At 46.3% G+C, this 10799-nt stretch overlaps 1 protein-coding gene across 1 annotated transcript in view; it reads right to left on the reverse strand.

Annotated features, from left to right (window-relative positions):
* Positions 1-9141, reverse strand: part of KDR (kinase insert domain receptor) — a 45288-nt gene extending 36147 nt beyond the window's left edge. Inside the window, exons 1-3 of the mRNA XM_084759348.1 lie at positions 8809-9141; positions 5028-5121; positions 2102-2298 (exon numbers count right to left, since the gene is read on the reverse strand). Coding sequence (XP_084615474.1) covers positions 2102-2298; positions 5028-5121; positions 8809-8875 — 358 coding nt within the window. The 5' untranslated portion in view covers positions 8876-9141. The remainder of the gene's footprint in view (positions 1-2101; positions 2299-5027; positions 5122-8808) is intronic.
* Positions 9142-10799: the final 1658 nt, after the last annotated feature.

A 10799-nucleotide genomic window follows, 5' to 3' on the forward strand; every position in this document is an offset into this window, starting at 1 on the left:
GGGGACAAGAGGGGCCATTAAAAGCTTAGCCATAGGGAATACTGCATGCAAAGGTTTCTTTCCTGTTGTTAAATTTCATGGCCAAACTCTTGGATAGCTCAATTTAGAATGCTAAGCTGAGGCTGGAGCAGAGATTCATGGTATATCCGAAGACACTGAGTATGCAGGCAAACAGTGCTAAAGACACCCGCCCCACCCCACCCCCCATGGTCATGATAATGGGATATTACATGACTTGCTTCACTCAAAGTAAGCCTTGAGAAGCTAAGTTAACCGCCTGACTTAAGACTAAAGGCATTCCGTGCATCAGCTCTATTTCAGTAGCCCTAAAGGGGAAGGGAACAAAAGAACACCAAACAACCATGCATCCTCTCAAAATAAAATATTTACTGTGACTCCTGAAATGCCTTTTCACATGTCTCCAGGTTTCCTGATTCGGGGAGAAGGAAGTAACTAGATGTTACGAGAGAGGCTCCGCCTGTAGCATTTCCAGACAGGCTGAGAGCAGGAAATCCTCGCCATCTTCTGAGAGAGCCACCGCTCTCAAGACTGCCACATCAAAAGGAGCCAGACATTTCCCAAGGGCTGCGCCTTGTCTCCCTCAGCTCAGTGGCGTGAGGACGGGGCCACAGAGCTCTATCTTAGGCTTTGCTTTCCCCGAGCAAAAAGAATTACCCAAGGACCGAGAAGCTCAAGAGCATCGTGGGCTATTTGGATACGGCCTCTGTTCTTCCACAGACTGACCCTACTCGAAGGGAAGTGCTGGTGCACGCGCGTGTGTGGTGCCCTGATGAAGATGGTGTCTGGTAAGGGTGGCTTTTAGGAAAAAAATTCAAAGTCATTTTGCACCTGTCTCAAAACCCTCTGAGATGTAAGGTTGCATACAGATGAATGAGGAAAATACCTTTCGAGTTCCATCCTTCTCTGAAAGAAACACAGCATAATATGCCTGTGTCAGATATAATGCAGCTCAAAGCTGGAGAGACAGCCCAGCAGACAGGAACACTTGGCTGCTCCTGCAGGGGACCTGGGCTCGGTTCCCATCACCCTCATGGTAGCCCGGGTTCTCTTCTGACCCCCCTCAGATAGCACACATGCACACAATATACATACATACATACATGCAAAACTCTCAATCACATAATAATAGTAACAAATACATCTTACAACACAGCCTTCATATTCCTGAGGAGCACATGATATTACAGGCATCTCATCAACGAAAAGAGGGGTTTTTTTTTTCACAAGAAAATGTGGTGTGCAATTTTTAAAATGTCAAAGATCAGAGTTTATGCTCTAAACACTGAATATACATTGTGTTGTAGTTTTTACTATACGAAAGCTAAGGTACATAACCTTGATTACAGAGTGAAACTAATCCTTTAATGTAAGGCCAAAGCTGAGTTCCTTTGACAGAAAACTAAAGTTTTCCTGTAAATCAGTTCTAAGTCATAAGCCCTTGAAGGGGAGGCATACCAAGGAAGCCCAGACAGCTTAGGTATCCTCTCGCAGTTAAATACTCGCTCTGACCAGCATGTAGGTTGCATCTCCCTGGAGCTGACTCCAAATCCCAAGCTCTCTCAGATCACACAAGCAAAGACAAGGCACGCAGTTCTTTTGAGGTGGTGTTGTGCTTTGCACATGGGTATCTGACCTGTTAAAGTGTGAGTCTGGAAAGGAAAGAACTTATGGGGGAGGGAGGAAAAAGAACTCTCCAGAGTCCCTGGCATTTCCCTATGCAGTCCTGCAAAGACCTCCTCCCTGCTACAGATAACTTATCTCATCACAGAAACCTCTATAATTCACCCCCAATCTCCCTTCATCTCAAAGATCCCAGGGTCTCAGACAGTAGAAGGCGTTTTATGACTCTCCGTAGCTCGTGGCGGAGTATGGAGAAATATAGAGCATCACAGAACAGGAACCCAACTGGGTAAGAGAAATGCAGCTCCCACCAAAGCCCAGACTGCCACAAGTCTGAGAAAACAGTTTTTATATTCCTTCTGGAAAACAGTTTTTCCAACAGGCCACTTGTTGTCAGACTCAACAATTCCTGTGCCTGTTGCGTTTTAGGCAGAGCGAGTGGATGTGGCCCACCACTTACCTTGAACGTAGACATAAACAGTGGAGGTTATGTCGATGTCACGGTAGAAGCACTTATAAGCCCCGGTGTCATTTCCGACCACTTTTGGGATTGTGAGCATCTTGCAGAAGGCACTGTCACTGCACTCAGTCACCAACACCCTTTCCTCAGACTCACGCTCACTGTTGGGCCAAAGCCAATCCAGGTCTCTCTGTCCCCTGGAAAAAGTATTCCAGGAAGATATTAATGTGACACTCTGTGCCATGAGGAGATGACTAAGAGAACAAAAGATTTGACTTTCATATGCATATAACTACTCAAAAGACACTTTGAAGTCGATAGACACTGATGACAGACAGTCTGCATGGACATGTCACCAAAGATCACACACTCTATTTCAGAAATCACCCACATGGTCATGCGTTTCCTGTTAGTTCATACACTCATTCTTTCAGTAAATATATTTAAGAACACATGATTGCTGAGCATTATTAAGGGCAAAACCCCAGCACTTTAAGGAACCAAGGATAACCTGCTCAGTGGTGGAGTGATGGCTCAGTGTACAACAAGAGCACTCTAATCTAGGGAGATAGACAACAGGCAAAGAAAAGGGAGGAACGTGACCATGCTGGCCCTGTGCATATTGAAGCAGGAACGGTAAGTGTGAAAGCCAGGGACCGTGCACGTCTGGAATATTGGAGGAACGACAAGGAAGCCAGAGTCGTCATGCAAGTATAGGCAACAGGGAGTAAGAAGTGAGTACACAGAGACGCCCAGTGCCCTGGAAGGGTCACATCAAACACACATTACTTTTATTGTTTCTTTTCTCCACAGAGCAAAAGGAAGATAGTCAATATGAGTAAGGCAGTGTGATCCACCGAGCCTTCATTCAAAGAGATTGAAACTCGAATGAAGTTGCAGCATGTGCTGTGACCCGCCCAGCCCAGGCTTTGTCCCCCTGCAGTCTCTAGAGGGAAGGTGAAGCCACTGGAGCTTGAAAGTGACCTTTGTGTCTGAGAATAGGTAAAGAAAATCCCTCAAGACCCAGCTATTCCACTCCTTGGAATATAACCAGAAGATGCTCCAGCATACAACAAGGACATATGTTCAACCATGTTCATAGTGGCTTTGTTCATAATAGCCAAAATATGGAAACAGCCTAAGTGTCCCTCAGTAGAAGAATGAATAAAGAAATTGTGGTACATTTACACTATGGAATACTACTCAGCTATTAAAAACAAAGAATTCCAAAATTTATGGACAAATGGATTGAACTAGAAGTGATCATAATAAGTGAGTTAACCCAGAAGCAGAAAGAGTCAAATGGTATATACTCACTTATATCTGGACACTAGCCCAAGGGGCATGTCCCATGAAAGTCTTCACTTACCAGGAAAGTGGGACAGAGGGGAGGAAATCCTATTGGGACTCTAGGTGAGAGAAACATGAGAGAATGGGGAAATAGAAGGATCCAGAGGGTTCTAAAAACCTTCAAGGAGAACATTATGATGAGCAGATCTGGGCCCAAGGGTCCCATTCACACTATGGCACCAGCCAAGGACAATACGTTCTGTAAACTTTGAACCCCGACCCAGATCTAGGCAATGGACAGGACATTCTCCACAGTTGAATGGAGAGTGGGGTCTAACTTTCACATGAACTCTGGTGCCTCATATTTGACCATGTCCCCTGGATGGGGAGGTCTGGTGGCACTCAGAGGAAGGAAAGTAGGCTACCAAGAAGAGACTTGATACCCTATGATACAGGGGGAGGAGGTCCTCCTCAGTCACAGTCATAGGGGACGGCAGTAGGGGAAAATGGGAGGGAGGGAGGGAGGAATGGGAGGATACAAGGGGTGAGATAACAATTGAGATGTAATATGAATAAATTAATAATATATATACATATATAATCTAATTGAACTCTGAAAATTTTTCAGAGATTACAAATAAGTATGAAGACATTTACTATAAAAGAAAAAGAAAGAAAAGTCTCTGAGAACTCCATAACTTAGCGAAGATAATCAGCTCCTCCTCCAGTTTTCTGGTTTTTGTTTTCCCCCGAAGGCTGGGCATTGGTGACTCTTGTGGACCTTAGACAAGAGGCCTGGGGTTCGGCCCACGTGCAACAATCTAAAATAGACCTGAGTGGTCCTGTGGGCCACGTGCTATCCTTCCATTATGAAGCAAGAGCCACAAGCTGCCGGGGCTCTTTTTGGCACCAAGCACTCTTCTCAGATGGCACCGTTGCCGGACCCGCCACCATTTCCACCAAAACACACTGGCCTGCAGAGATCACACACCCACCAACACTTCCTTTCCTGCCTCTTGGTGGAAAGACAAAATTCTTAGGCCTCTTCTTGTCAAAGAGGTCTGTTTCCCGGCTTATCCAGCACCAATGGCATGACTTCTTGCTGGCAAGTGGGAAAGAGGCCCAGACGTCAAGCCAGAGTATGAAGTTTGTGGTATGAACAGAACATATGGTCAGGAATCTTACTGGATAGAAATTAGGTTGCTAATACAGACGGAGCGTCATCTGTAGAATACAGCTCTTATAAAGGGGCTAAAAATATGTCCAGAAGCCATTCCGAGTGACATGAACACAGCTTGAACTTTTAACTGTATTTCATAAAGATATGTCCCTAACTTTACTGATTTGTCAATAATCATGAGTGTCTATTACATGTCAGTTTTTGAGCACGTGTGCACGCGCGTGCATGTGTGTGTGGTTGCACTTTTGTGAAAATGTTCATACGTCTTGGAAAAGGCCCAGCAGAAGAGTACAAGAGTTTGAAAAGGCCTCTTTCATTGTTCCATTATTACAGGAGTGACTTATAAACAATTGCAACAGTACTATTATAATTCTGCTGTAATGGAAATTCTTGTGACCTCGGTAAACAGTGAGTCCTTTATAGCACAGGAAATCGAAGTCGAAAAAGAATCCTTACCTGCAAGTAATCTGAAGGGTTGTATTTGCCAAAATTGTAAGGATGGCTTTCTGTGTGCTGAGCTTGGGTGGATGGAGGGAATCGCCAGACAAACCTAGAAACAAATCAGATAAGAATCGGACCCAATAGGAAACACCTTCCATAAACAATGCACACTCCGAGTTTGAAAAGGCCTCCTCAGCAATTCATTGTATAAAAGAGGGATTTACTTTGCCCCATTCCCAGTAAAAAGTTCACAGGCTCTGTCATAACAGGAAGATTGGGCAGATGGTCACAGACCAGCACAACAGTTCTGCAGTTCACGGCACTAGGGTGGAGTTCCTGTTTTCCTGCGTTGCCAACTTCGAGGTCTTACAAAAGGATATGGGACGTTGAAACCTGGTGAACCTCCATCTGATGATCTCAAGCCCTTGGGAAAGGACCTGCTGACATTTCTTATTCAAAAAAATAGGATGCACACATCTAATTAAATTGCTGATTAATGAAAACTCCCCAAAGAGATCTCTACACAGCTCATCTCCATCCCCCTGAATGGGACAGGAGCCACTGTGACCTTGTCCCATTGTCTTTTGTCATACAGTGTAACAGACTTCCTTTGGTGAAGGAGCAGCAAAGGCTGAGGTTGTGGGTCCCACAAACAGCACATCTAAACGGACGGACGGAAAGGAGTTCCAGAGGAGAAACATCTCCCAAGTTAATGCATGTATGCATATTAATAAGCTTTTTCTCTGAGCAAAACTATAAATACTGTAAATCTAATAAGCTACAGTGGGAGGGGTCCCAACTCATTAATCAAAGCTCTCAGCTCCTACCAACACAAAGCTGGAGACATAAGACCCTTCTTACCTAAAGGAGTAAAATGCAGAAAAACATCACGAGGCCCACACATCACTACAGGTCATTTCACAGTAATATTACTAGTTTTCAGTCACCTAACTGTAAAGTGCTACCAGGTGCTTTAAAAACGCAGAAGTTGCCCATCATGTTAATGAACATCAAAATGTTCCAGCTCTCAGCTTAAAAAGGAACTGACTTGCCAAGTGTGGTGGCACACTCCTGGGAACCTGGCGTGCAGCTGAATGAGACAAGAGGCCTGTAAGTTCAAGGCTAGCCTGGGCCACATAGTAAGACGCTGTCACAAAAGAAAAGAAATAGCTAATTAATAATACCAGGCTTTCCAATTCACACCAAATAAGAACAGATGACTCATAAGGCCTCAGCTGGTATTGACACTGTTGGACAAATAAGTGAACGTGAACAAATACGAGGCCATGTGAATATAGAAAGTATAAGCAAACAGCCAAAGCAAATAACCAGTGCTGTGACACTGTGGCCCCTATGTGAACAACTGGAGACAGGCGGTTAACTGACTGTAGGGGTTCTCACACACCTACACAGATGTGTTAAACAATCTACAACCATACCACTCCGAATACACCCAATCTAGCCAGATGCTGATAGGTTGCTGATATAACTATATATTTACTGATTAATAACATTTTTAAAACATTGGAAATTAAGTGGCATTAATAGATCTCAGAAGCTAGTTGTATCGTTAATGACTTCTGTTTTGGGCAGTGGTTTATGGTGTAGTTAGATATTCCTAGACCAGCAAATATGCATTTTTAAGTGGCATTTAAATGGATGTATTGCAGGTGCCTGTGGGCCACCCTGAGACAGCTATAGAACTGTGTAGTTTTGTCCAATTGATAAATGTAACACTTTTCAATAAGAAAGAAGTCATCGTCCCTAACATTGGCAAGCAATTAAAATGTTCGTGAAGAAGTCTCCCAGTAACGGAATCTTACTTTGTTTGAGAAACGGAAAATAAAAACAATTTGCTTGATAAACAGATTCTAAATAGGACCGAGAAACACTAAACTGAAAACAATAGCTGGATGCGACTCATAGGATGAACCATGCGAGAAAGCACCCATTAGTGGGGCAGATGTGTGAGGAAGTGTGATAGTAAAAACCTAGCCACTCAGTAAGCTGCGCCCACTCCGCCAGCATCAGTGCCAGGAAGCGAACCCAGGGCCTGAGCCATCTACCACTGATGTACATGCTACAGCCCCTGCGACCATCTCGGCCACCGTCTCTGTGATAAAGTACGGCCATAGATTATCTTAGAGTGCAGACACGCCAGCTATGTTCATCTTTAAAAGAAGCCCCATTCATAAAACACCAAATACAACAGCATGCTATTCTAGGGCTGTGTCTACAATCAAATCTAGTCAACAAGGTTATCAACAACAAGTGGAGTTATACACCAATGACTAACATTCCACCGTCCCCCCACGCCGCGGGCCCCCCCCCCCCTGCATTAAACTTCATTCACTTTCGAGGGCAAGCTTGGGCCCTCCTCTTTAGAGAGCTCATTCTGGCTGTAAGAGGTACATATGCTACTACACAATAAAAGCCTTTTTATTTTCAAAACCCATAGCCAACATTAATTAATTTGTGCGCTGTTATCCTTCCCGCTCAAAGACGAGATGGAAAAACAACAGCGCCTCTGTCTCTAGACTCCGATGGCACCAATTATAATCCAATCCAATTAAGCAAGTCACACACTCCAAAAGGGCAGCCTCCTCCGCTGTATTCTGGGAAGCAGGCTCCTGTTAAAGTGCTGCACTGGGGATACTCAGAGAGACTCACTTCTTTGTAGGACACAGGGCAAGCACATGTTCCGTGCTGTCTTTCTCTTCCCAGGAAGGAGGAAAGTGAGGGCTTGTCGGGGACAAATGAGCATCCATGATGGAGCTGGCCTGATGAACCAAGTCATTATGAGGAAAATTCAATAACGGTAGACAGATGATCTTGGTAATGTACGTCAGCGCCAGTGTTTTAAGGCATGCAATTCTCTTCTGATGCAAGGAATTGTTTCTGCAGAATTGACTTTTTTTTTTTCCTGACTCTCTATTCCTCAGTGTGGTGGAGATTGGGAAATCTGAAAACTGTGGCTACAAGAAGGAAACAGAAATAGAGGAGGAATAGGAGGAAGAAAGAGAAGAGAAGGGGAAAGGAAGGGAAGGGAAAGGAAGGGAAGGGAAGGGAAGGGAAGGGAAGGGAAGGGAAAGGAAAGGAAGGGACAAGGAAAGTGACCCTATAACTAGGTGACAAGCCCAAGATATTTCTGAAACTTGGTTTCTGACGGCGTGTTTACCCCAGGACCAAACACTTTGGAGTACTAAGTGCATAATTATTTTAAGACACCTGGAGAAGTTGTCACAGAAGAAGGGGCTGCCTCTTCTTCCAGCCAGGAAAGTAGCAATTCTGCACCAAAGAAAGTTGCGGGAGAAAAGTGTCTTTCTGTGAAGAGACCTCACGTCACATAGCCAATGCACGTAAGTGTTGGTGGTAAAGGGGAGCTGAGCAGGAGGCGGGTTCCCTGCTCCACTCCGCGGCAGCCCAGCGAGGAGTGTACGATGCCATGCAGGCTTGCACTCGCTTCCAGGCGTTTTACCGCCTGTTCCTGCCGGTGGAGGCATCTCCCGCCTCGGCTCAGGGCGCCTTCCCACTCCCGCCTACCCAGCGGCCCGAGGCTGCGTTGGCTCCGTAGGACCCACTCCAACCGAAGCCTCCGGGAATTAGAATCCTGGCTGAGTCGTTTCGGGAAGGTCTTTTAACCTCAGTTTCCCCATGGGTAAGTGAAACAACACCAAAGGCAGGTACCTAGAGCTTTCTTTCAGGGTTAGGTCCTCTTCCTCTTCCTCGTATCGTATCCCCACTCTCCGCCCGCACCCTACTTCTCTGCCTTACTTCCAAAGAGTGGGCTCCTTACCCACAGATGCGGCCCGCGTCTCCATGCAAAGCCACAGAGCGATAGCTAGCAGCGCCTTGCTCTCCATCCTGTACTTCTCGCTGGGCACAGAGCCCAGTGCTCAGACAGACTCTTTCTCAGTCCCTGGCCCGCAAAGGAGTCGCAGGAGCGGTTTGCGCCCCTCAGTGCAGTACCGGGGAGAGCGCCGGACACCGGCGCCCTGGCTGCAGCCGGGGCTGCAAGCGGCGTCCGCGGACACCGAGAAGCCAGGTTATCCCAGCGGTGGGACACAGTCTGTCCTTTCCTGTAGTGCCAGGTAGCGATCGGAGCAACACAACCTACTCTCTTGGGGTCCCGAGGACACAGTGCAGAGAGCGAGAGCAGGCTAAACACTAGAGAATGGGGGCGGGGTCATTACCGGGAGGGGCGGGGAGTCCCTGCGTCCGGCCACGCCCCTCACTGCATACCAGGTTTGGGTTTTCCCGCTTTCCCACGCCCGCTCCCCCACTAGCCCGGAACTGCGCCGGCCGGTAAGTCCCACCCGGGAGAAAATCTGGACGCGTTTTGGTTTCTGGTGGAAGTAAAATGTAGCCAGGAACCGACCCGGAGACACATGCTGCCCTGGAAGCATCACCAGAAACACAAGACCCGCTGCGCCCTCATTAGGTGCCTCCAAGCGTGGAACCCCTTCGCTGTTGCAGCTGGGGTCCGAAGGCACCAAGAATCCGTGCCAGGATGGAGCAAACATGAAGATGTGAATGAATGCTGGACCTAGATGGCCAGGGCTTGAAAGTTTTGTTTTATGGTACTTTGGCCAGCGGAGCCATATTTTAAAAGCCCTAATGAGAGATAGGCGCTCATGCAGGTTGCCAATGTCCCTACTGTTTCTCATTCATCTGAAGACTCCTGCCCGGCTCTGTCCAAAAAACAAACAAACAAACAAACAAACAAATAAACAAAACCCCTACAGCTGGCAGTGATCAGGACCCCCCCCCCCGGGGGCCACTGCACAATGAAGAAGACCGGTTCCTGTCCCGTGGCTGCTGTGGTTTCATGACCAGGGTCCCCTACAGCAACATTGGCCAGGCCCCCTTTCAGAGCCTTAAGCGGAAGAGAAGGGACCATTTCTCTCCAGGGGTGTCACTGTAGGAGCAAAGGAGACAAGCGGTCCCTGGGTGAACCGTGTCGTTGTTGTTGCTGTTGTTGTTTTTCGGCTTTGTAGACTTCAAGTAGCGATTGGAGAGAAAGGAATAACCACTTTCGCCCCTAGTTTTTTTTTTTTTCATCCCTTCCACTCCAGGGAAACCACAACAAATACCTTGTAAGTCTTCTACTCCCAAGCTAAAACCAAATGCTTTTATAATGACTGGTTAAAGGACACCCCTTCAGCTAGACAAAGAGATAAGATTACTGTTTCGACGTCTAGTCTGATCCACACTGGTGCACACATTTAATGTAACAGGATGCTTTTCCTTCTTTAAAGAGGGGAGAGAAACAGAAGTGTTCCTTGACCACCAATTTGACTAAATCGCAAGAGTGGTGCTAGAAACAGGTGCCAAGCCCAGGAGACAGTTTGATATCCAAGTTTACAATAAAGATATTTCAACACAAAGTACATCTATATGGTAGAATTATACTTGAAAATAGTGGGAATGTTTGGGGTGGGCATCTGTGGTGGAAGCATGCAAATTTCATGCACAATTTAGGCATGTGTGTTTTCCACCATTCTTCTCCTGAAAGCTCCATGTGAGGGCTGTTTGGCACCTTCATTTCTTTCACTTCATAGTTGAGTCACCAAGAACATTCTAGAGGCTCTGGCTTGTTCTTTCCACCAGCGTTCCACTGTCTAGGTATACTCTTTTCTGAAAGGTATTTATTTGTGAGCAGGATACTTAAGGAAATGTCTCTTCCTGGAGAGTAAAACAAACAAACAAAACACAAAACACAAAACCTCAGCAAAGGAACCAGGAAGTGCTCTGTCAGGTTTGGGTAGAGGGAGGGCAGATGGATCC

Source organism: Acomys minous (genome assembly GCF_964271855.1).
Source record: "Acomys minous genome assembly, chromosome: 15".
Lineage (NCBI taxonomy): Eukaryota > Metazoa > Chordata > Mammalia > Rodentia > Muridae > Acomys > Acomys minous.